Source organism: Neolamprologus multifasciatus, chromosome 14 (assembly GCF_963576455.1).
Source record: "Neolamprologus multifasciatus chromosome 14, fNeoMul1.2, whole genome shotgun sequence".
Lineage (NCBI taxonomy): Eukaryota > Metazoa > Chordata > Actinopteri > Cichliformes > Cichlidae > Neolamprologus > Neolamprologus multifasciatus.
Window position 1 is genome coordinate 10,306,842 of NC_140452.1, and position 25,846 is coordinate 10,332,687.

Sequence of the window (25,846 nt, forward strand, 5' to 3'; positions counted from 1 at the left end):
TATGGAGTCCTGGCGTTCCATAGTAATACACTCGTAACAAAAAATATTAAATTAAATGAAACTATTTCTGTCTGTTTCGGCTCTTCCTGCACATATTTATATAGGTAAATACCATTTTGAAATCCACAGAACAGTTCATTTGCAATGTGCACTAGTCTCTATTTATTTATTTTTGTCATGGTTTCCCTTGCCCCAGTATATTTCTCTCTTAAAAATCAGACACATTAAGACACCGACGTGGCGCTTAGCGCTTGTTGAGATTAAATCTATACATCTACAGAGATGCAGCGTAACAACAGTTTAAGTTTAATATTTAAGAGACAAAAAAAACTTTTAAGTCATTATTTTGTTTCTTTTTAAATCAAATTTGTTAACCTGGATGGTTCCTACTAATAACTGTCCAGCATTTTAAGAAGGGTTTTCCTGTCACAGAAGGTTCAAGAGGAGAGAAGCAAACAGATTAAAAAACGACTGAAACCAAACTCTTTATTCCACAGATGAAATATTTCCAAGCACAATGAACAGACGCAAACACACCAGAGTCCTGAGGCCTGCGCTTGAGCAGGTTATGTTGATAAGTAATAAATGGGTATAAAATCCTATTGGTCGGTTCCTTCTTGGAAAACATTCCATTTCCAACATTTCTTGGAAAATCACCCAGACGTCACAGTATTTATTGTATATGTTTTTAAAGCAGTGTAGTATAAAAGGTTGAATCTTAGTTACAAAATTTTCCCTTGATTTTTTTCCTTCTGGCTGCAATGAATTTTTAAAAAAATCTTATTATTTTTTTAGGTCTTAATATATGATCCTAAAACAGCAGAGCATTCCCAACGTGTGTCACGGCCCGAGGCCTCTCATCAGAAGGGTGAAAGGTACCCTTCCAACGTGTTTAAAACATGGCACCTACTTTTATTTGTAGACCTTTTATGAACTCTGGGCTATGTTGTGGGATTGTCTTTGTTGTGTTAGATCAAGATGGTTTAAAGTTACTTGCAGTAGCGGTTTTAGATACGGGCGACACGGGCAGTTGCCCGGGGCAGCATCGTGGTGGGGGGCGGCATCACGGGCATCGGCAAAAAAAAAAAAAAAAAAAATGCTCGTACTCATGCTGCCCCGACGTCAGCCAGCGCATATTGGGAATGGTACAGGCACCGATCGGTTTTCTATCGTACATTTGCTGGGGCGGCGGGGGATTCTCTGGCTGGCTGGAGCAGCATCTAATAACCAACTCGCAAAATAAAACAAAATAAAAACAAAACAACAAACACGAAAACACCAGACATCATGATAGAGACTATAATTTGTACCGATGTTTTTTCGAAATTCTATACACGAAAAGTGAGCGCGAGAGCCCTCGGTGCGCCTGCTCGCTGCTGAAGTCCAAGTAAACTTTATTGTCATCTCCGCTACATACAGTCCAGTAGAGAGACAAGACGACGAGGCTCCAGTTACAGCAGTGCAAGTAAACAAACAATAAATATAAGAAGAGTAAGAAAATAAATATACACTTTAGGACTCGAGGTAAAGGGATCAATAACAATTTCAAATTTACAGTTTGATGATTTAAAGTCTCACACACAAGCCGTCGAAAGGGGATGGGGAGCCTGCTGCTTCCAAGTAGAGCACATTTCATTCATAATGTTGTAAATCCAAGCCCATTATGTATTCATGATTTGAATCCTGGGTTGTGTGAAATCTCAGAAATAAACCCTAGACAAAGTGAATCTGTGAACTAAGGTGTAGGTGTGTTAGATCATGTTGTGGTGATCCTCGAGTTGGGGGATTTGTGTTCATACTGGAGTGCAAAATTAAAACCAATGTAAGATGGACAAGAAAAGTTCAAAACCATCAGGTCCTCAGTTTAGAAAAAAGAGAAAAGAAGAGGAGGAGAAATGAGCAAAAGATACAGGTAAGCAGATGTGTCATTGGATAATGGCAGGTCATCCTGAAACAATCAGAATCAGAATACTTTCTGAGTTCTCCCAGGGCGCCAAACAGGCTAGGACCGCCACTGGTTACTTGCTATGTGGTTTACAAACTTTATGGGTTCTTTATGGGCATTTGAGTATTCAACTACTTTTGTTTGTATTTAGAAGTGACGGGCCATTGGACTCTAACTGCCAGTTACCTCTATCTGAATTCTGTACATCATTAAATCACGTTCAATTCCTTTTAAATAATCATTCCTTATTGAACTTATGTTATTTCATCAGGGTTGTGTTTACTGCCAGATTCTTCATGTGGTCAATACTGGTTTATATGGCATTTCTATTGCTTGGGACACCAATCTATTCTGACTTTAAGAAGAAAAAGTTTCTTCATATATAAACTGGACATGTCAGATATCAGTTATTCAGATTACTTTAGCTGACTTTTCAACAAAGATATAATTGATCTGCAAGATCAATTATATCTTGATCTGCAAGATCAATTATTTATATCAATCAACTGAAGATTAAGATTTGTATTTTCCTTTTTATTTTTTTGTAAAATGGTAAATAGCCTGTATTTGTATAGCGCTTTACTCAGTCCCTAAGGACCCCAAAGCGCTTTACACTACATTCAGTCATTCACCCATTCACACACTGGCAATGGCAAGCTACATTGTAGCCACAGCTGCCCTGGGGTGCACTGACAGAGGCGAGGCTGCCGGACTCTGGCGCCACCGGGCCCTCTGACCACCACAAGTAGGCAGACATGGGGTTAATATCTAAAACAACACAGTCGGTCATGCCCGTGCATACCATTTATCATGGTACTGCTAAATTAGCAGAACAGCAAAGATATTCTCTATAACACCGTTGAGACTGTGCTAGGAGAAACAGCAAACCTTCTTCTGGTGGCATGTATGGGTGCAGCAACCTGAGGGAGCTGGGCTAAATTGGTCTAACCTGAATGGACAGGATTTGCTGTCTCATGCTCCCAACAGTGACAAATACACAAGCAAAAAGCAAAACTAGAGAAAAATCATCCAGGAGGGATCAGAAGAGAGCAATGACTTCTGGTAAAACTGTTTGCAAAACCATTTCATTTACATGGGTTGTCTTGTTGTTGCCATCTCTTCAGGGCACGATTGTTACTGTCATGTGCACAAAAGCGGATTAAATGGATTCACAACAGTTTATGCTTCCTAGATAGGGTGAGTGATATGTTAACGAAATCGCTCATTAAGGTGTAGTAGCTCACAAATGTCAGCAGAGTGTGACAGAGTGTTTTATAAAAACAAATATAAAATCAAATTAATATTTAAACCACGCTGTAAAAAACATGTCCTGGTAATTTTCTGTTTTGACTTTGCTGCACTCAAATGAAGTCCAGAGTCACCAGATTTCAATCCAACGGGATGTGAGAACTTAAAAGATTCACATTACGGATGTGCATCTAACAAATCTGCAGCAACTGTGTGACCAAAATCTTGGGAGGAGTGTTTCCAGCACCTTGTTGACTCTCTGCCATTTAGAGTTTAAGCCGATCTGAAGGCAAAAGGGGTTCAACTTTGTAATAGCAAGCTGTATCTAATAAAGCGGCTGGTGACTGTTTTTCAGGCAACACTTTTACAAATTAATATTTTATTACAGCAGTTAATTATGTCGATCGTTTTCATGAACGAGTGTTGATGGCTTTATCTTCTCTCGTTTCATAAAGGATGATCCAATGTATCACATGCCAAAGGAGGTAATGAAGAACGCCCCTTTGAATTCAAACAGCTCTTATTCTGGCCGCCACACAGATATTTCTGTGTCACTTCACTCAGTTTGTGTATGTTCTGGGAAATTCAATATGTTTAAATAACATAACACAACATTAACATTCTCAGGACGTTTTACATTTACTTTCACATGTATTAGTAGTATGTTATTCATTAACCGTATCCAAATATTTCAGCTATTTTTCAGCCCTTTCTGTGCCATAAAATGTATACATTTAATTTCCTTTAAATAATACATAATAATTATGTAGATACATAATTTTCTAATAAAAAAAATAACAGAGTGCAACAAAGTTTCCTTGAACACCATTTTATTATTTAGGACCGGATCATAAACTGTCCCCTATGTTTCAGTCATTACTCACATTACCTGTGAGATGCTACTCTGTAAGATTCCCTGAAATACACTATCATATAATTACCAAGAACAACATGACCTTAAGCTATAGCCCCACACACTGACACAAATCCCTTACTTACGTGGATATGCATTTCTTTTAGCGTTTAATTCTAAACGCTGAAAACCAGCTCTAACACTGTTTAAAAAAAGACTGCCACTGTGATTACACTGTAGAAACAGGTAGAGTGGGTAGAAATGGAACCTCCAACCTCATCACTGCATTTGTTAGATGTTTAAGATCAGGCTCTGGCTGCTGGGCTGGGGTTAGCATACACTCAGCTTTAATATCTCTCTGGGCTTTTAACTAGCCTTGTGTTTGCATGGTGTGTGTGCAGATATTTGCAAAGAGCTAATGTTGAGTTAGTTGTATAATGCAGTTGCTTCCATCATGGATGCAGTTTGTGCTTTTACCATTGTGCTCTTGTCAATTCATGCAATACAAGAAATACAAGTAATGTCCTTATTTTTACTCCTCAGAAGTTGATTCCCATTTTACAATTTTCCTGCTGCTTACACACGAACTAAAATCAGCTGGTTATAGAGCAACAGCAAGACATGATTAACAGTTTTTTCTTTCTATTTGGCCATCCTCCAGATGATTGGAAGAACCTTTAAAAGGCCAGTAGTGCTATAATTGTTACAACTGTGTTGTATTACTGAAAAAATGTAATCTGATTACAGCAGCATGTTACACCCAATGCTGGTCGTCAGTTTCATAAAGGAGAAGAATTGGTCTTATTAATTCAGGAGGGTCTCATGGTGCAACTCTAAGACTTGTGCTCTGTTCCTAGCATCTGAACCTCTCCAATCTGAAAGAAAAGTTATGTTAATGTTACCTTATTATAACGCCACATAATACAGGAAAACAAAAAAGTTCAATAAGTCACAATTAAAAGAAAATGAAAACAAGAGTAAATCACAAACCTGAACATGAGGAGGGGCACCGAGCACGTATATAACAGCGTTGACAACATCTTTTGCTTCCAAAGGCTGCAAGAGAAATGAAAATATTATTTTCTTGAATTCGAGTAATCACCTAAATAGTACATGAACTGCCGAAATAATAATCTTACCTTATATGCAGAGAAAACTCTGGCTTTTATATCTGGATTGTTGCTATAGAGCCGCAAAGGAAATTCAGTCTTCACTAAGCTGGGAGAAATGCTCTGCAAAAGAGTAGATACTGAAAAGAACTTCAGGAAGCATTGTGCATGTGTGTCATAGAAGCTTATATTGGTGGTAAAGGCAGCCTTGGAGCTGGTTACAATGTCTTTTAAAGCCTTACTGTGGCTCGGATATGGGTGTTTTCTGCACGGAGCTCCTGCCTTAGGCCCTCAGTCAGAGCGGTTACAGCAAACTTGGTGGCGGCGTAGAAATGTACCTCACCATGGGGAATCACATAATGTCCACATACACTAAAACAGCAGGAAATTTGTTAGCTTTTACACAGATGGGCATTAAACAACATCTGATCTTTAAGTTATTCCTTTAAAGCCATGTCTGAATGATTCAAGAAAATCTGTGGCCCACCACAGAGCTGTATCAGGTCTGTAACAATCATTTTGTTTTGATGATTTGATAATGATAATTCCTGAGCTGTGCACCTTTTCCAGCGCAGACATTTTTTCTGTGTTCCATGTGAGCCAAGAGGTTTTTGGATTCTCTCGGCAGTTTACTGTTCTGTTCTTGGTCCTTCAGGGTTTCATTTTCTAGCCATAATTCCTGTTTGGTTTTCTGTGATTTTATCATCAGCTTAGATTGTGCTTTCTTTCATATTTCTCAGGTATAGTTATCATTTAATAAATCTACAAATTAACTAAATCACTTTTTTCTGATTTAGCTCAGCTGTTATCCCTGACTAGGGATGGGTATTGATAAGATTTTCACGATTCCGATTCCATTTTCGATTCTGTTTAACGATTCGATTCTTTATCGATTCTCTTATCGATTCTTTTTAAAAAAGGAGAACACTAAGGTCTAATAGCTTAGAACTTTGTTTTATATCTTCTCTTTGAACAAGATAGAAATTTAGGAGTAACATGGCCTTACAAACCCAACAGTGAGATCTTAAGAGATCCACAGCCTACGGCTCTTCAATGGGGTGTCACAGGGTCCCCAGGAAAAAAAAATTGTAAATGTAAAATAATAAAATAAATATTCTTCTGTAGCAATAACAAAGTATAACATCAATTATTCTGTAGCAATTACACAAGAATATCCAGTAATGTCCCTGCCTACAATTAAACACATTTACTTACCGAAAATCATCTGCTGTGGCAAATGGGTGCAAACCTTTGACCACAAACTTAGTCACTGCTCGGTGACATTCGTCTATCCTAGCCTGAAAGGAGACGCTAACGGTAGACTGCAGTGAGAACTGCCAGCATCTGAACCAGCCAGACTCTCTCTCTCTCATCATGGTCATCTAAACGCACAGTAATGGCAGGTTTTGTAATAAGGCAGATCGCGCTAACATAATATGCACTGTTAGTTGATTATTTACCTGCCGCATTAACGGGAGAGGACGTGCAAACGTTACCGCTGCTGCTGGGTTGAGATTCACGAGTCCGGAGCGGAATTAAAAACACGACATTCATTTAAGGTCATCGTGTGTTTTGTGAGCAAATGCTTTTGTATATTCGTAGTGTTTCCTCCCTTAAATTAAATATCTACTTTGCAAGTATTGTAAGTTGCCCTGTTGTCACCCATTCTCGTAAAGCAAAACCAAACTTTTGAGCGTTTGAGCCGCTTAGGCGCCGTGTTTCCTGCCAGGTAAATGACGCTCCGCAACGTGGTGACGTCATTCGGGGCGACTGGAATCGATAAGGGAATCGTTTGCAAAAATGGCAAACAATTCCAAGGAATTGAAACACTGGGAACCGGTTCTCAACAAGAACCGGTTTTCGATACCCATCCCTATCCCTGACACCTTTTCTTATGGACTGTGTGCTGGCTAAGAATAAATGAGGCATCTTTGGTTCCTGCACTCTGCCTCTCTGCATCCTGCATCTGGATGCATCTCTTCAAGATTCTAAAACCGTAACAGTAGGTTTTTATATCATTGTTAATGTAGCAGGAATAATGTATTATATCTATGTGTAGATGAAACCAACAGTGTATGCGACATGCGGGCTCGTCATTGTACATCAGCAAATAAAACTGCACCTGTTTATGTTTATGATGTGGCCATCGTCAACATGTCTCTCTTTCATTGACTGATATGCTTCACGCGCGCAGATACTCAATCCGAAAACGTTCACCTGCAAGAGACCGAGAAGAAGAAAAAAACTTTACATTTAATCATTTCTTCTTGTGCACAAGTGTAAATTAACCCCACAGTGTTAATTCTTACTCAGGTGCAACATTAAAAGCACTGATAGGTTACATTTATTATTTTTAATTTATTGTTCTGCTGGGGCACCCTTGATGTTACTTTGAAAGAAATCACAAACATCGCTGCAGACCAATCCAGGAGATAACACTGAAAAAACTGTTTGAAAGTGTTAATGTTTCAACAATACCACAGCAGTAAAATCACTGATGGGTGACCTTTGTCACATTTGTTATTTCAGTTCAGTGTTTTACTTGAAAACCACTCGTGAATGTCACATCAATGTAAACCAAGATCTGAGCTCTTACATCCATCATGTTCTTCCAGCCGCTGGTTTCGCCACTTAGCAGCGGCTCTGGGTGAGCCAAGCCGGCGTTGTTGATGCACACGTCCACGCCTCTGTGCTGCTCTTTGATCGCTGCAAACATGGACAGAATCTCCTCTTCGTTGGTCAAGTCACACTTGAAAGGCACCAGAACACCAGAGGGGCCGGCGCTCTGACACTCTGCTGCCAGTTTCTGAAACCAAGCAGGAAACAAAAACAGACTTCAGAATCCCATCTGTGTTTAATGTATGTAACCCCAACAGAAGAATCATTACCAAAAGTCTTAAAGTTAAAAAAAAAAAAAACGTCGTTATATTCTGTCTGAAAAGATGACAGACTTCAGGATTCCCTTTGTGTGTTTGCTCTGTGTTTCAATCTTCCATTTAAACATTTACAGTGAGGAACATAAGTATTTGAACACCCTGCGATTTTGCAAGTTCTCCCACTTAGAAATCATGGAGTGGTCTGATATTCACATTGTAGGTGCGTTCCCTCCGTGAGATACAGCATTTAAAACACAATTCAGGAAATCACATTGTGTGATTTTCAAAGAAGCAAGAATTCTGGCTCTCAAAGACCTGTTACTATGCCTTTAAAAAGTCCACGTCTACTCCACTTATTAATTTAAATTAGTAGCACCTGTCTGAGCTTTTTAAAGACACCTGTCCACCCTACAGCCAGTCAGACTCCAACTGCTTCCATGGGCAAGACCACAGAGCTGTCAAAAGAAATCAGAGACAGAATTGTGGACCTCCACAAGGCTGGAAAGGGCTACGGGGCAATTGCCAAGCAGCAATTGTTAGAAAATGGAAGAGGCTAAAGACGACTGTCTCCCTCGGACTGGGCCTCCATACAAGATCTCACTTCATGGGGTATCACTGATGATAAGAAAGGTGAGGAATCAGCCCTCAACTACACGGGAGGAGCTGGTTAATGACATGAAGAGAGCTGGGACCACAGTTTTAGAGGTCACTGTCAGTAGAACACTACGCCATCATGGTCTCAAATCATGCATTGCACAGAAGGTTTCCCTGCTCAAGTCATCACATGTCCAGGCCCGTCTGAAGTTTGACAGTGACGATCTGGATGATCCAGAGGAGGTGTGGGAGAAAGTCATGTGGTCAGATGAGACCAAAATAGAACTTTTTGGTCTAAACTTCACTTGCAGAGGAAAAAGAAGGATGAGTTGCATCCCAAGAACACCATCCCTACTGTGAAGCTTTGGTGTGGAAACATCATGCTTTATGGGTGCTTTTCTGCGAAGGGGACAGGATGACTGCATTGTATTAAGGACAGGATGAATGAGGTCATTATTCAGAATTCTTGCTGATTTCCAGGTGTTCAAATACTTACGTGCAGCAGTGCAATACAAATAAATTTTTGCTTGAGGCTCTTTGTGAACAGCTCACAAAGAGTATACTATAGAGACATAAAGACATTTCTGTGGTTTTGAGGTGTGACACAAACTGTGAATTGTACAATCAACACCAGATATGGACAGTAACGCGTTACTGTAATCTGATTACTTTTTTCAGGTAACGAGTAAAGTTAGGGATTACTATTGCAAAAACGGTAATTAGATTACCGTTACTTTCCTGTAGGAACACTGCGTTACTAAAACCATGATTTATTTGCGAGAATGTCTCATGACAGTGACGTAAGCGAGTGCGACGTTCGTGACAACAGCTGTGTGCAGATCAACAATGGATAATATATCGAGTGCGGGAGAGAGTATGAGCGTGCAGCGTTTAAAGCTTGGAAGTACTGACCTTATTTTGAGTTTTATTCCATAAAAAGTGACAAAAACATTAGTGTGCGTTGTGCGTGCAAAAAAACCCCTAAACTTCCAAGCAAGCACCAAGAGTGCGCTACCACGTAATGGGAAACTCACAGAGAAACTCGCAGATTCTTCAACTGACCGCTGCGGCTCACCTGCAACAGGGTAAACCTCCGCCTACCCTACTCCTGCTTTACAGGTGAAAATAGAGCAACAGGGCCTCTAGTCTTTGATGTTATTTATTTTCTGCTGTGTTTTACTTGCATCTATTTGAAAGAGTGAGTGTAAACACACACACACACAAAAAATTATGTTTTGGAATGTGCAGAAAATAAGTTTAAATGTTAAACAAATTTCTTCCAGTCAGAGAATGTTGCATTTAATAAAATTTTTGCTTGATGCATAAAGTTAAAAGGTTAAAACTAATAAAACATTTTGATTACATTTTGTATGATGGATTATGCAGAAAAAGTAGAATTGAGCTGAAAGATCTATCACTTTATCACCTATTCAGGTTGTAAATCGTGTTTTTAAAAAGTAACTAACTAAGTAATTAATTACTTTTGAAAATAAGTAATCAGCAAAGTAACGGGATTACTTTTTTGGGGGAAGTAATCGGTAATTAGTTACTGATTTCTCTTTTCAAGTAACTTGACCAACACTGATCAACACAGATGTATTTTTCTCATAAACCTAACTCTGCTGAAAAATTATCCTCATAGCATTAGATATCAAACAATACTTTGTGACAGAGTCACTTTACATTAAATGACTCCCCGCAGAAACTGCAAACCTGTATTTTTCCGACGTCCCTGGCGCAGCCCACCACTTTCATTCCGAGCCGCCCCAATCCCGGCCGAGGCTCCGGTCACCAGAGCCACTCTGCCCCGCCAGCGCTCCATCACAGCCCGGACACCGGTGTTCGGACACGCACGAAAGAACAAGGAAAGAATCACAAGTATAAAGAGAGCGTGAGTGACGAGTGTCCTGTGATTTAAAGCATTTATATAAACATCTCAAACATAACTCCAGGCTCCCTTTGCTCTCAAACAAAGCTCCAATTCTCCGCCTAATCGACCACTTTTCGCCTACTTTGATAGACACCGAGGCTGCAGCACAGTGGCACAGCAGAACTCCTCCTCCTCCTGAGTGTACCCTGGTGCCACGCTACGTCCCACGCTCTAAAACAGGTTTGTGTGCTATATTAAAATCAGGTGCACACATAGGAAAACAGATCAATCAGCTCTGTTGTTGTAATTAAATACTTCAAGGGAATTCAGATTGCCCAAACTGATCAAAAGCAAGTAAAACTCCGACTTTAATTTAAGAGTCACATCTAGTATTAGTATTTATTTCAGTACTGGCTAGACATTCCTTAGCACCATCTAATGTGCTTCTAAACGGACACAGGAAAAGTTGAGTTTATATAACGATAAATAGATGGATAGATTTATGCAAATATTTTTAGGATTGGTTTGTTCACTTATTTGCAGGTATTAGTAACGTGGAATGGATATTATAGAAATATATATGAGCTATTTTACCACTGATTTATGTATTTTTATCTTAAATATATTACTATTTTAAGCAATTCTTTTTGAATACTGAAATATATATTTTCAGATATTTTCATACTCAAGGTTTAATGTTTTACACCATAAAGTTTTTTCTAACAAATATCCGTGAAGTGCAATTAGATAGGGAAGTACAACAAAGTTCCCCCCAAAATAATTACTTGATTATTTCATACCTTAGTAGATAATGTCTATAACAACTTCATAAAACTGTTTAATGACAAGTTAAAATCATCTTCATAAAAGTAGCAAAGAAGTACAAAAAAAAATAAAAATCCAGTCCATTATTTGACAGGGTCACATGGTGTAGTTCTATAAGGACTGCTTTGTCGCTTGCACCAGCTTTATCGGGAGTGTCCTTGTAGAGTAATGGAGCAAATTTAGTCTCCAATAAACCAGAGAAAATGCACTGCAAAAAGGAGTGGATACTGAGGAAACTCGGAACAGTTGTGCAGGTGTCTCACAGAAAATAAGATTATGTGATTAATGTATGTGAGAGTGGGAAACTCCAGCAGATCCCGGGAACAATATCAGACCTCTGTTCAGAAGAGCACAGTCCTAGAAGAGCGCACCTTCATACTCCCAGGGTCTGGTAGAGGACCCGAGCTTTAAGGATAAACTACCCGCAGGAGAGAGGATTAAAAAAAATGAAGTCTAGTTACAGAGTTTCAAAAAACATGACATTTGTTTACGCCATTACTACACATTAACTAAACACACAAGAAGCCAGCAGGAAGCACATTAGGAGCAAGGCGAGCTGGAACACAGTGTGACACAACAGAGCACACAAGCAAACAGACTTTAAAAACACACAGGACATGGGAAAACAAAACCAAAGGCAAAGCAGAAAAGACAACTCAAAGTAAAGCCGAAGGTAACCAACTAGACACAGCACTGTGACAAAAACACACAGCATAGAGAAACATGTGTGAGGCTACAGTTAACTAAAACACAAAGAATTCGGGAATTCGTGGCTCAGGGGGTTGGGAAGCGTATCTGTAACCGAAAGGTCACCGGTTCATTCCCCGGGCTCTCTGTCCTGGTCGTTGTGTCCTTGGGCAAGACACTTCACCTACCGCCTACTGGTGTTGGCCAGAGGGGCCGATGGCGCAATATGGCAGCCTCGCTTCTGTCAGACTGCCCCAGGGCAGCTGTGGCTACAACCGTAGCTTGCCTCCACCAGTGTGTGAATGAATAGTGGCATTGTAAAGCGCTTTGGGTGCCTTGAAAAGCGCTATATAAATCCAATCCATTATTATTATTACTTCTAAGACTACTTATCATTTTAAGTATAAAACAGAATGTACAATGCTGGAATACTGACAGAGACAAAAAAAAGAAACTCAGTCAATTAGTAATCAAAACCACAGCTTAAGAATAACAATGAGTCAGTAGGTTCATCATTTTATTTAATTATTTACATGTATTTGTGATGTGTCACTTATTAATATTACATAAATATATTTACTATTTATTTTTGCATTTTCTTTTTCTACAATTTTTCAATTATCTTACATATCTTGCTATACTTCATTAATACTACTAATGCTTAATTTTTCAAGTACATTTATACTTAAGGTTCAGACATGGTTTTTAAACCATAAAGATTTTATTAATTTATTAAAATTTATTAAAAATTTAAAAAAAGAGAAAGAAAAAAGAAATGCAACAAATTTCCCCTGAAGATTGTTTTTTATTTTATACATTTGTGAAAAAAAACGACACCATAAAATTGTTTCATGATCGTATCAAGTCATTATCTTTTAAAATGTTGTAAAGAAGTGAAATTTATTGTTTGAGAGGGTCTCGTGGTGCAGCTCTAAGACACCTGCTCTGTCCCTCGCATCTGAATGTCTCCAATCTGAAACAAAAGTTACGTGAACGTTGTCTTATTATGAGTCGAAGTTAAAATGTAAAACAGGAAAGTCTTAATAAGACACAATAAAAAGCATAAAAACAAGAGCAAAGCACAAACCTGAACATGAGGAGGGGCACTGAGCACATATACAACAGAACTGGCAACATCTTTTGCTTCCAGAGGCTGTGAGAGAAGTGAAAAGTGACTGAATACTCTTTACTTGAGTAATCATATTAACGATACTTTAATTATAGGAATGATCCCTTTACCTTATATTCTGAGTATAGACCGGCAGCCTTATCGGGATCATTCTTGAAGAGCCGTGGACCAAATTCAGTCTCCACTAAACCAGGAGAAATGCTCTGCAAAAAAAAATAAAAAAATAAAAAAAATAAAGAGATCATGAGTAAACTCCATGAAGTACTGTTTATGTGTCTCATAGCAACTGTTACTAGCATTATGAATTATACTAGCACTTTATGAGCTGGTTATAGTATATTTTAAAGCCTCACCGTGGCTCGGATATGAGTTTTTTCTGCACGCAGTTCTTGCCTCAGGCCCTCAGTCAGAGCGGTTACAGCGAACTTGGTGGCAGTGTAGAAATGTGTAGCTGCACTGGGAAGCACACGATGACCGGACATACTGCAACATCAAACAGATTACAAACCTGAGCAGGTCAGCAGAAATAACATTAAAAGTTCTTCGTTTAAAAGGCAAGTCTTACTGAATGATGCAAGAACTTCTGTGGCACACAGAAGCTGAGGTCCAAAGCTGCAAAAACTGTTTTATTCTCAAAAAAATTGCTTAAGTCCAAAATCTGGATTTGATACTTTGATACTAATCTCCAGTCTAGATTTTCCTTGAGCTTTCATATTAGTTTGGGTTCTGGTTGGCCAAAATAATTGGAGATGTCACTTTATTTAGGACAGTTTTATGAACATTTTAAATACTGTCTGACATTTTTTGATGGTTTATCCTGCAGATGAATAAACACTGACCTCAATGAGGTCTTTAAAATCTGGACTCAGTTATTTAGCAAATTTCTAAATGTTGTAATAACAGGCATTTTGTCAAAGCAAAGTGATGGCTGTTTCAGTGCAAAAAAGGTCCGATCCCTACAGAAAACAGAAATCGCTTAGGTGTTAGGGCTGTTCGATATAACGATATATATCGGAAGACGATATTTCATATTGCGCTATCGTTTGTTTCATGGTGTCACAAAATAAACTGTTTACGACCATATTTTTTCATCATTTTGATGGTCACTGTAGTGGCTATATTCATTTCTTAAAAATCTCTCTTTCTCTTATATTTAAAATAACCACACTACGGACGGACAAGCGACTGATTTTACACGTTGTCGTTAGCAACTACGACGGTAAACCCAGTGTGTGGCTCCGTCATCTGCTAGTTTATTTTCCACATAAACCTTTTACAATAAAGCTCAAGATCCTGTTGAGATTTTTCAAAATAAACTGAAATGATGACAAACAGAAAGACCACTCAAAACAAAATGAGGACCTTATTTCTAAACGAGGGGTTACCTCTGTAGCATGGATATGGTTTGGTTATGAAAAGTCTGACATGGACCAAAAAACTGTGCTCTGCAAATTATGCAGGAAACCGATCTCCACCTCAGACTCAAACACGGAAAACCGCTTTAACCACCTACGCAAGAGTCACGCAAAAGATTATGGAGAGAGTTCATGGATGAGAAGCAAAAAAGAGCAGTCAGGTGCTTAAAATAAACCTTAGACTCAAACGTTAAAAAACAGGCTTTTCCCAGCAACATGCCATGTAATAAATTCATCTGAGTCAAGGTTTCTGGATAACTGGAGAAGATTCCTCATTGAAAAGGGTGCCAGAGGGGTGTTAAAGCCAGATTAATGGCTTAGCGAACTGAGGCTTGAGCATAAAGGCACAATTTTCTCTCTAACTTGGCCAAATAAGCACAGTAAGAGCAGGTTGTGTTCTGAGTTTTCATCTAAAATTGACTGGTAGCACCATGCTTTAGCTGATTTCTTTCTTTTCTTTTCTTTTTTTAATTCATAGCATGTTTTAAGTGAAATACAGATTGTCTGCTGGGGGAAAATGTTTTATATGTCCAAGTTTAAGCTGAACTTTATGAAAACCACTAAAGGAAGCATTGCATTGTCGTGGGAATGTACATGTATTAGTTTGGTGATTTGTTTTTAACTTTGATTCTGCTGGAAGTGCAGCAGAACACACACTGACAATAGGCCGCACCAAGAGGGAACTCAATGATAAAATGATTTAATTAAACTTAAATTTGTTTATTTTACCGCTCTTTGTGCCAAATCCCAAGATTTGCAGCATTAACCTTTTGTCTTATTTGCAAGTGTTGCATTTCGCTGCTATAGGTTTTATTTTTTTTCTTTAGTGATTTTTAATCACTATTTTAATATTATCGTCAACAAAACACTTACCTGCTTGAATGTGACGAAGTTCATTAAAATGTAAAAGTCCTGCCCTCCTTTCACTTGTAGCTTTCTTTCGAAGTTAGAAAATGTCGGCCATTTAAAAATAAAAAATTGTGCAGTGTTGCAAAATTAATATCATATTCACAATATGAATAGAGAACATGCCAACATGAAAACATATGTGTGTTCTTATTAAATCAGCAGTTTTTCACTTCACAAGCTTGCACAAGCAAATAAAATGCACCTGTTTATGTTTATGATGTGCCCATCATCCACGTTTCTCTCTTTCATTGACTGATATGCCTCACGTGTGCAAATACTCAACCCCAGGATGTTCACCTGCAAGAAAACAAACAGAGAAATCTTTCACAACAACAAGGGGTACCAAAGGTTTTTAAGCAACTTTGAATTCTGTTTAAAACTGTTTGAAAGTGTTAATGTTTAAACAATACCACAGCAGTAAAATCACTGATGGGTGACCTTTGTCACATTTGTTATTTCAGTTCAATGTTTTACTTGAAAAACACTCGTGAATGTCACACCAATGTAAACCAAGATCTGAGCTCTTACATCCATCATGTTCTTCCAGCCGCTGGTTTCGCCACTTAGCAGCAGCTCTGGGTGAGCCAAGCCGGCGTTGTTGATGCACACGTCCACACCTTTGTGCTGCTCTTTGATCGCTGCAAACATGGCCAGAATCTCCTCCTCTTTGCTCAAGTCACACTTGAAAGGCACCAAAACGCCAGGGTGACCGGCGCTCTGACACTCTGCTGCCAGTTTCTGAAACCAAACAGGAAACAATAACATACTTCAGAATCCCATCTGTGTTTAATGTATGTAAAAATCGTTCAAATGTTAGATCTATATAAAGCGTGAGAGCCCTCGGTGCGCCAGCTCGCTGCTGAAGTCAAAGTAAACTTTATTGTCATCTCAACTACATACAGTCCAGTATATAGAGAGACGAGACGACGAGGCTCCAGTTACAAAAGTGCAAGTAAACAAACAATAAATATAAGAAGAGTAAGAACATAAATATACACTTAAGACTAGGGGTAAAGGGATCAATAACAATTTAAAATGTATAATTTACAGTTTGATGATTTAAAGTCTCACACACAACACATCGAAAGGTGAGGGGGCTGGCTGCTTCGAAATAGAGCACATTTCATTCATAATGCTGTAAATCCAAGGCCATTATGTATTCTTGATTTGAATACTGGGTTGTGTGAAATCCCAGAAATAAACCCTAGATTTTTAAATCATCAAACTGTAAATTATACATTTTGTGCGCAAGCTGTTTAACCGACGACTAAAGTGTTGTAAAGTAGAAAAACTGCAGTCAAGTGAGCCCTCACTTACGAAGTCACAGTCAAGCTAGCCGCACCGCCAGCCGCACCTAAAGTGTTGTTGCACTACTCTTACGCATATTACGGTATGGGTGCCGACTGGCTTAGAAATGCAGTCTTTTGTGTCCTGACAATATTTTACTTCACAATCCACTCCCAGTTTTGGTTCATCTCCACTTTTCCCCCTGTGATCCACAGCCCAAATTACTGTATGATTCAGAGAAAATTAACAATAAAATTTACCCAATATACTCTACTGTACTCTACATATTCTCATCTTTGAGCTCAGATTACAGGAAAACTGTAAGAGGTGACACAGATATCTCACTGGATTCTGACTCTGGGTGACCCCCACTCTTCACCCTGTGATCCACAGCCAATATTACTGTACAGTTTTCCTGAAAATTGTTAGTAAACTTTGCACAATTTACTGTACTCTATATATTCTCATATTTGACCTCTGATTACAGGAAAACTATAAGAGGTGACACAGATATTTCATTGGATTCTGAATCTAGGCCATCTCCACTCTTCACCCTGCGATCCACAGCAAAAATTACTGTATGGATTTTGAGAAAATTGATAGTAAACTATGCACAATTTACTCTACTGTACTCTACATATTCTCATCTTTGAGCTCAGATTACAGGAAAACTGTAAGAGGTGACGCAGATATCTCACTGGATTCTGACTCTGGGTGACCCCCACTCTTCACCCTGTGATCCACAGCCAAAATTACTGTACGTTTTTTGAGAAAATTGATCGTAAACTTTGCACAATTTACTGTACTGTACTCGATATATTCTCATCTTTGAGCTCAGATTACAGGAAAACTGTAAGAGGTGACACAGATATTTCACTGGATTCTGAATCTAGGCCATCTCCACTTTGCACCCTGTGATCCACAGCCAAAATTACTGTACGGTTTTTGAGAAAATTGATAGTAAAATCTTCCCATTTTGCTTTACTGTACTCTACATATTCTCACCTTTGACCTCAGATGACAGGAAAACTGTAAGAGGTGACGCGAATATCTCACTGGATTCTGACTCTGGGTGACCCCCACTCTTCACCCTGTGATCCACAGCTAAAATTGCTGTACGGTTTTTGAGAAAATTGATCGTAAACTTTGCACAATTTACTGTACTCTACTCTACATATTCTCATCTTTGAGCTCAGATTACAGGAAAACTGTAAGAGGATATTTTCACTGGATTCTGAATCTAGGCCATCTCCACTCTGCACCCTGTGATGAAGAATCACAGGCCCACCCACCACTTTAATCACACTCTAGATCTTGTTTTAACATATGGCATAGAAACTGAACATTTAACAGTGTTTCCTGAAAACCCTCTCCTGTCTGATCATTTCTTGATAACATTTACATTTACAATAATTGATTACGCAGCAGTGGAGAGTGGACTTTATCAAAGTAGATGTCTTTCTGAAAGCGCTGTAACTAAGTTTAAGAATATAATCCAGCCACTGTTATCATCGTCAATGCCCTGTACCAACACAGAGCAGAGCAGCTATCTGAACGCTACCCCAACAGAGGTCGATTATCTTGTTAATAATTTCACCTCCTCACTACGTACGACTCTGGATACTGTAGCTCCAGTGAAAACTAAGGTCTCTAATCAGAAGTACCTGATCCCGTGGTATAATTCTCAAACACGTACCCTAAAGCAGATGACTCGTAATCTGGAGAGGAAATGGCGTGTCACAAATTTAGAGGATCATCATTTAGCCTGGAGAAATAGTTTGTTGCTTTATAAGAAAGCCCTCCGCAAAGCCAGAACAGCTTACTACTCATCACTGATTGAAGAAAATAAGAACAACCCCAGGTTTCTCTTCAGCACTGTAGCCAGGCTGACAAAAAGTCAGAGCTCTGTTGAGCCAACCATCCCTTTAACGTTAACTAGTGATGACTTCATGAACTTCTTCACAAATAAAATTTTTATCATTAGAGAAAAAATTACCAATAATCATCCCACAGATGTAATATTATCTACAGCTACTCTTAGTTCCATTGATGTTAAGTTAGACTCTTTTTTTCCAATCGATCTTTCTGAGTTAACTTCAATAATTACTTCCTCCAAACCATCAACGTGTCTTTTAGACCCCATTCCTACAAAACTGCTCAAAGAAGTCCTGCCATTGATTAATTCTTCGATCTTATATATGATCAACCTATCTCTAATAATCGGCTATGTACCACAGGCCTTCAAGGTGGCTGCAGTTAAACCTTTACTCAAAAAGCCATCTCTAGACCCAGCAGTCTTAGCTAATTATAGGCCAATCTCCAACCTTCCTTTCATATCAAAAATCCTTGAAAGAGTAGTTGTCAAACAGCTAACAGATCATCTGCAGAGGAATGGTTTATTTGAAGAGTTTCAGTCAGGTTTCAGAGTTCATCACAGCACAGAAACAGCTTTATTGAAGGTTACAAATGATCTTCTTATGGCCTCTGACAGTGGACTCATCTCTGTGCTTGTCCTTCTTGACCTTAGTGCAGCATTCGATACTGTTGACCATAATATTCTATTAGAGCGATTAGAACATGCTGTAGGTATTACAGGTATTGCACTGCAGTGGTTTGTATCATATCTATCTAATAGACTCCAATTTGTGCATGTAAATGGAGAGTCCTCTTCACACACTGAGGTTAATTATGGAGTTCCACAGGGTTCGGTGCTAGGACCAATTCTGTTTACATTATACATGCTTCCCCTAGGCAGCATCATTAGAAGACATAGCATACATTTTCACTGCTATGCAGATGACACCCAGCTCTATCTGTCCATGAAGCCAGATAACACACACCAATTAGTTAAACTGCAGGAATGTCTTAAAGACATAAAGACTTGGATGGCCACTAACTTTCTGCTTCTTAACTCAGATAAAACTGAGGTCATTGTACTCGGCGCTGAAAAGCTTAGAAATATGGTATCTAACCAGATTCTTACTCTGGATGGCATTACCTTGGCCTCCAGTAACACTGTGAGGAACCTTGGAGTCATTTTTGACCAGGATATGTCCTTCAACGCACATATTAAACAAATATGTAAGACTGCGTTCTTCCATTTGCGCAACATCTCTAAAATTAGAAATATCCTGTCTCAGAGTGACGCTGAAAAACTAGTTCATGCATTTATTACTTCCAGGCTAGACTACTGCAATTCATTATTATCAGGATGTCCAAAAAACTCACTGAAAAGCCTTCAGTTAATCCAAAATGCTGCAGCAAGAGTACTGACAGGGACTAGAAGGAGAGAGCATATTTCTCCTGTTTTGGCTTCCCTTCATTGGCTTCCTGTTAAATCCAGAATTGAATTCAAAATCCTGCTCCTCACATACAAGGTCTTAAATAATCAGGCCCCATCTTATCTTAATGACCTTGTAGTACCATATCACCCTATTAGAGCACTTCGCTCTCGCTCTGCAGGCCTACTTGTTGTTCCTAGAGTATTTAAAAGTAGAATGGGAGGGAGAGCCTTCAGTTTTCAGGCCCCTCTTCTGTGGAACCAGCTTCCAGTTTGGATTCAGGAGACAGACACTATCTCTACTTTTAAGATTAGGCTTAAAACCTTCCTTTTTGCTAAAGCATATAGTTAGGGCTGGACCAGGTGACCCTGAATCCTCCCTTAGTTATGCTGCAATAGATGTAGGCTGCCGGGGGATTCCCATGATGCATTGAGTTTTTCCTTTCCAGTCACCTTTCTCACTCACTATGTATTAACAGACCTCTCTGTATTGAATCGTATCTGTTATTAATCTCTGTCTCTCTTCCACAGCATGTCTTTATCCTGTCTTCCTTCTCTCACCCCAACCGGTCGCAGCAGATGGCCGCCCCTCCCTGAGCCTGGTTCTGCCGGAGGTTTCTTCCTGTTAAAAGGGAGTTTTTCCTTCCCACTGTCGCCAAAGTGCTTGCTCATAGGGGGTCATATGATTGTTGGGCTTTTCTCTGTATCTATGAAGCGCCTTGAGGCGACATTTGTTGTGATTTGGCGCTATATAAATAAAATTGAATTGAATTGAATTGAATTGCAGGCCTTTCAGACTGATCTGGTAAGAGCATTTGTTAATCGGGCCTACAACAGGCCTGTCATGTTCATGTGTGATGGATCCCTGGTACTCCTCCGATCCATTTCCATGACATTCTGCAGAACAAGTCTAGAGGATCTGCTGCAGAAGTACTATGTCTTACTGAGTGGCCAGCATTCAGCACAGCAATTCAACATTCCCATTCTTCATCGATGTTTGAGCCATGTCATGAAAAATGTCAAGGACCTTTGTAAAAAATATTTATATCAATAATTAAAAAGAATACAAGATTTGTAATGTAAAGGTCATACTAACAGTGATTTCATTCGTTCATTTTCCCAGCATTCCAGAGAACTACAGGCTTGGAATGCATGTGTTTGGGCTCCTTGCATGCTGTGATAACTTAAAAGACATGGATGATGTTGTCCATAGTGCAGCAATAGTGTTTTGCAGTCCTTGTAGTGGAAGGAACGTAACAAAACACTACAACAACTTGAAAATCCTTATGCAAAAACGGGGGACCCTGGATTTGGATGAAAAGACCGTGATTGCTGAAGATTACAAGGTTAGCTAAGATTTATTTTTTAAGTAACCATATTAATAACTTTTTTACTTGTGTCTGTCCCAAATGAATTAATGAATTCACATTATTTTAAAAATATATATTTTAAACCACAATAACATTTTATATAATTAATTTTTCTTTGGTTTGATAACTTGCTGAATACAGATATATATCTGTTTTACAGACTGATGTTCAGAATGCCCCCTTGAAGACCCATTTCCAGGCAATTGTTGACAATGCAACACTGGACTGTGAGGGCAAATGAAACATCTTTCATGCACCCAAATTTATTGCCGGTCTGGTAAATCACCTTCTACCACATGCAACTTTGTGGTCATCAATGATGCTCGGTACGTTTTTTTATTTGTTGTATTACTATCTTAAATTGTCAGTTATTCATTAATGTAAATGTGCTAAATGTTGAATTATCTATTTTAATTATGTTTTTGAATTACTTGTATTCTCCTTAGGGGATCTTGGACGTCATGGTACTGGTCCTGCTTACCAGCAGCTCAGTAAACTCTATGGTGACATTCAGCAATCCAAGAACCAGGTATCATAGCCAAAAATGGCAAATTAAAGGCTGGACAAGTTGCAGTTACCACAGCAGGCAAACTACCTTGCATGAAACTGATTCATTTGGTAGGCCCGTGTCTGCAGAATGACCCCACAGTGCACATGATATCCCATGCAAAGAAAATTTTAACTAAAGGTATTTTGTCTGCGAAGGTTCTCAGTCATCCAGGTCATCGTAGTCAAAGGAGCTTGCCTAGAAAAGCGTCTGGACTTCTTTAAGTTACTTGAAGACGTTTCACCTCTCATCCGAGAAGCTTCTTGAGTTCTAAGGTCAAATGGTGGAGAGTCCCAGATTTAAACCTAGTGGGAGTATCCCCCCACAGAGGGACAAAAGGACCCCCTGATGATCCTCTAATCGCCTGAGCCAAGGTGTGAAACTGGGTGTGGGTCCCAATCAGAAAACCCAAACCCTGGCTGATTGGGACCCACACGTACATAGTTTTAATGCTTACTTATTTTAATGTAGGGACTTCAAGGGGGCATTCTGAACATCAGTCTGTAAAACAGATATATATCTGTATTCAGCAAGTTATCAAACCAAAGAAAAATTAATTATATAAAATGTTATTGTGGTTTAAAATATATATTTTTAAAATAATGTGAATTCATTAATTCATTTGGGACAGACACAAGTAAAAAAGTTATTAATATGGTTACTTAAAAAATAAATCTTAGCTAACCTTGTAATCTTCAGCAATCACGGTCTTTTCATCCAAATCCAGGGTCCCCCGTTTTTGCATAAGGATTTTCAAGTTGTTGTAGTGTTTTGTTACGTTCCTTCCACTACAAGGACTGCAAAACACTATTGCTGCACTATGGACAACATCATCCATGTCTTTTAAGTTATCACAGCATGCAAGGAGCCCAAACACATGCATTCCAAGCCTGTAGTTCTCTGGAATGCTGGGAAAATGAACGAATGAAATCACTGTTAGTATGACCTTTACATTACAAATCTTGTATTCTTTTTAAATTATTGATATAAATGTATTTTACAAAGGTCCTTGACATTTTTCATGACATGGCTCAAACATCGATGAAGAATGGGAATGTTGAATTGCTGTGCTGAATGCTGGCCACTCAGTAAGACATAGTACTTCTGCAGCAGATCCTCTAGACTTGTTCTGCAGAATGTCATGGAAATGGATCGGAGGAGTACCAGGGATCCATCACACATGAACATGACAGGCCTGTTGTAGGCCCGATTAACAAATGCTCTTACCAGATCAGTCTGAAAGGCCTGCAAGGCCTGTGATACTTCATCACAGGGTGCAGAGTGGAGATGGCCTTGATTCAGAATCCAGTGAAAATATCCTCTTACAGTTTTCCTGTAATCTGAGCTCAAAGATGAGAATATATCGAGTACAGTACAGTAAATTGTGCAAAGTTTACGATCAATGTTCTCAAAAACCGTACAGTAATTTTGGCTGTGGATCACAGGGTGCAGAGTGGTAATAGCCTAGATTCAGAATCCAGTGAGATATCTGTGTCACCTCTTATAGCTTTCCTGTAATCTGAGGTCAAAGATGAGAATATGTAGAGTACAGTAAAGCAAAATGGGAAGATTTTACTATCAATTTTCTCAAAAACCGTACAGTAATTTTGGCTGTGGATCACAGGGTGCAAAGTGGAGATGGCCTAGATTCAGAATCCAGTGAGATATCTGTGTCACCTCTTATAGTTTTCCTGTAATCTGAGCTCAAAGATGAGGATATTAAAAGTACAGTAGAGTATATTGGGTAAATTTTATTGTTAATTTTCTCTAAAACCGTACAGTAATTTGGCCTGTGGATCACAGGGGGAAAAGTGGAGATGAACCAAAACTGGGAGTGGATTGTGAAGTAAAATAGTGTCAGGACACAAAAGACTGCATTTCTAAGCCGGTGTTGTGCCAAATTAGGTATCCCCGACAGAATTTGTTTCCCCTGCGTCGGGAGTACACGCTGGACTGTCCAAATCACGGACAAATGGCATCCCATATTGTTGATTTTTAGTTTACAAACACTTCTTATAATGACTAACTACTCCTGACATTTTTGAGATGTTAGCTCTTTATACAACGAAGTTATAGTGGGATACAAATAATATCAGGCTGATCCTGCCACAATTTGTTCCCCCTGTGTAAATCACGGACAAACAGTATCCCACATTGCTGATTTTTCGTTCACAAACACTTCTTATTATGACGCATTACTCCTGAAACTTTGGAGGATTTAGCTCTTTATATAGTAAAGTTATAGGAGAATAAAAATAGTTATCAGCCAAAACGTTAATGGTTTGTTAAAAATAATCCCATCTGATACCCGTGAGCAATAAATATATAATTTTCTGTTGTAACTCTCAAACTGAATGGTAATGTAACGATACTAATTTTTCACTTTTTCACAAAATGAAAACATCAGTACTTCTTGGTGCTCCCAGCACAGGGGAAACAAATTCTGTCGGGGATACCTACTTTGGCACAACACCGGGCTTCACCCATACCGTAATATGCGCAAGAGTAGTGCAACCAAATTTTCGGTGCGGCTGGCGGTGCGGCTAGCTTGACTGTGACTTCGTAAGTGAGGGCTCACTCAGTGTTGCCAACTTAGCGACTTTGTCGCTATATTTAGCGAGTTTTCAGACCCCCTAGCGACTTTTTTTCCAAGAAAAGTCGCTAAAAAAAAGACGTGAAAGCGCATATCGCTTTTACTCTCAACAAGCAGCGGGTGCTGTAACGCAGTCAGTTCTTCTTTTACTCTTATGCTGTTTTGTGGATCAGGTTTAAAACTACTTATAAACACACACACACAAAGTAACTCCACCAGAGTGCCTATTTCGGGTCACTTTTGCCGGTCCAAGCCCGTATTAAGGAGCAGGGTTGGAATTGTGACATTACAAAAAACAATAATTGCTAAAACAAATTTAATTTGTAGTTCTAAATAAATTCTAACTGCATTTAGGACGTTTTTTGCTCACTTTATGTCTCGTCCATGATGTTATTTCTCTCTCCAGCAGCGTAGGTTACAATTACATTAGCATGACCAATTATGCAAATTAGGTGATGACGTCATTAGCGACTTCTAGCGACTTTTAGGACAACCAATAGCGATTTTCCTTACTGAGGAGTTGGCAACACTGGGCTCACTTGACCGCGGTGTAGAAAAGCGCTATACAAGAACGAGCACAGTTAGCGTTTACCAAATAAGTGACACGGCTGCAAATTTTCTGCATAAAGCCAACAATAAACAGCAACATTTACTGTGTGATTTACATTAAATTACTCTTTGCAGAAAGTTTGAGTTTCTATATCAGAGCAAACCTGAATCTTTCCGACGTCCCTGGCACAGCCCACCACTTTCATGCCGAGCCGGACTAACTCTACGGCTAAAGCCGCCCCAATCCCGACCGAGGCTCCGGTCACCAGAGCCACTCTGCCCCGCCAGCGCTCCATGACAGCCCGGTAACTGCAACACACACGAAAACACCACAAGTATGAAGAAAGGGACGTTGAGACTGCAGCACAGTAAGCCCTGGAAATGTCAAGCACCTGCGAACCGCAAACGTCGCACACTCAGTACGTCATACGTCTCGGCGTATGCGGCGTTCACGTAAATCAGTTGCAAACCGTAGAAAGCAGTAGCATCAGTTCTGTCACTGCGATTACATACTTCAACCGATCATAGCCTTACTCACATTTAATTGACAGTATCGCATATCTTTCACTTTACTGAAGTCAAAACATATCAACCATTAATAGAAGAGACAGACCTGTCACAAATGTAACTTCCACTGCGTATTTACTCCGTAAAATCAAAGATACGACGTAGAAGCCATGACTCAAAGTCTGTGCAACAGCAAACAAAGAGCATGGCTTAAGAGGGAATGTATTCATACAGTTTTAAGTCTCTGTGACCA

At 39.2% G+C, this 25,846-nt stretch overlaps 2 protein-coding genes and 1 long non-coding RNA gene across 4 annotated transcripts; 1 reads left to right on the forward strand and 2 right to left on the reverse strand.

Moving 5' to 3' along the window:
- Window positions 1-2,714: 2,714 nt before the first annotated feature.
- Window positions 2,715-10,584, reverse strand: LOC146503559 (dehydrogenase/reductase SDR family member 11-like). 2 transcript variants are annotated; one of them, XM_085131539.1, is made up of 7 exons: window positions 10,339-10,584; window positions 7,752-7,961; window positions 7,278-7,372; window positions 5,398-5,527; window positions 5,186-5,278; window positions 5,037-5,102; window positions 2,715-4,921 (listed from the first exon to the last, which is right to left on the reverse strand). In XM_085131539.1, the coding sequence occupies exons 1-7, from the start codon at window positions 10,378-10,380 to the stop codon at window positions 4,880-4,882; spliced, it is 678 nt and encodes a 225-aa protein (XP_084987665.1). In that variant the 5' UTR covers window positions 10,381-10,584; the 3' UTR covers window positions 2,715-4,879. The 2 variants fall into 2 exon arrangements, with proteins under 2 accessions (XP_084987665.1, XP_084987664.1); XM_085131538.1 differs by lacking the exon at window positions 10,339-10,584.
- A 2,239-nt stretch (window positions 10,585-12,823) lies between these two features.
- On the reverse strand, window positions 12,824-25,472 carry LOC146503560 (dehydrogenase/reductase SDR family member 11-like). Its single transcript, XM_085131528.1, has 7 exons — window positions 25,251-25,472; window positions 15,989-16,198; window positions 15,663-15,757; window positions 13,490-13,619; window positions 13,247-13,339; window positions 13,095-13,160; window positions 12,824-12,980 (listed from the first exon to the last, which is right to left on the reverse strand). Exons 1-7 carry the CDS (start codon window positions 25,380-25,382, stop codon window positions 12,939-12,941), a joined length of 768 nt encoding a protein of 255 aa, XP_084987654.1. The 5' UTR covers window positions 25,383-25,472; the 3' UTR covers window positions 12,824-12,938.
- On the forward strand, window positions 21,130-21,952 carry LOC146503561 (uncharacterized). Its single transcript, XR_014868842.1, has 3 exons — window positions 21,130-21,373; window positions 21,558-21,723; window positions 21,844-21,952. It is a non-coding gene; the product is annotated as an uncharacterized LOC146503561 (long non-coding RNA).
- Window positions 25,473-25,846: the final 374 nt, after the last annotated feature.

Excerpts from the sequence above, each read along its gene's own strand:
- LOC146503559 (XM_085131539.1), bottom strand. The coding sequence starts at position 10,380 with ATGAAAGTGGTGGGCTGCGCCAGGGACGTCGGAAAAATACAG. Across the intron at positions 5,279-5,397 it reads ACACCCATATCCGAGCCACA|AGCATTTCTCCCAGCTTAGT; the intron begins GTAAGGCTTTAA and ends ACTCTTTTGCAG. Across the intron at positions 5,103-5,185 it reads GAGTTTTCTCTGCATATAAG|CCTTTGGAAGCAAAAGATGT; the intron begins GTAAGATTATTA and ends TTTCTCTTGCAG.
- LOC146503560 (XM_085131528.1), bottom strand. The coding sequence starts at position 25,382 with ATGGAGCGCTGGCGGGGCAGAGTGGCTCTGGTGACCGGAGCCTCGGTC. Across the intron at positions 16,199-25,250 it reads GGGACGTCGGAAAGATTCAG|AAACTGGCAGCAGAGTGTCA; the intron begins GTTTGCTCTGAT and ends GTTTGGTTTCAG. Across the intron at positions 12,981-13,094 it reads GTGCCCCTCCTCATGTTCAG|ATTGGAGACATTCAGATGCG; the intron begins GTTTGTGCTTTG and ends CTTTTGTTTCAG.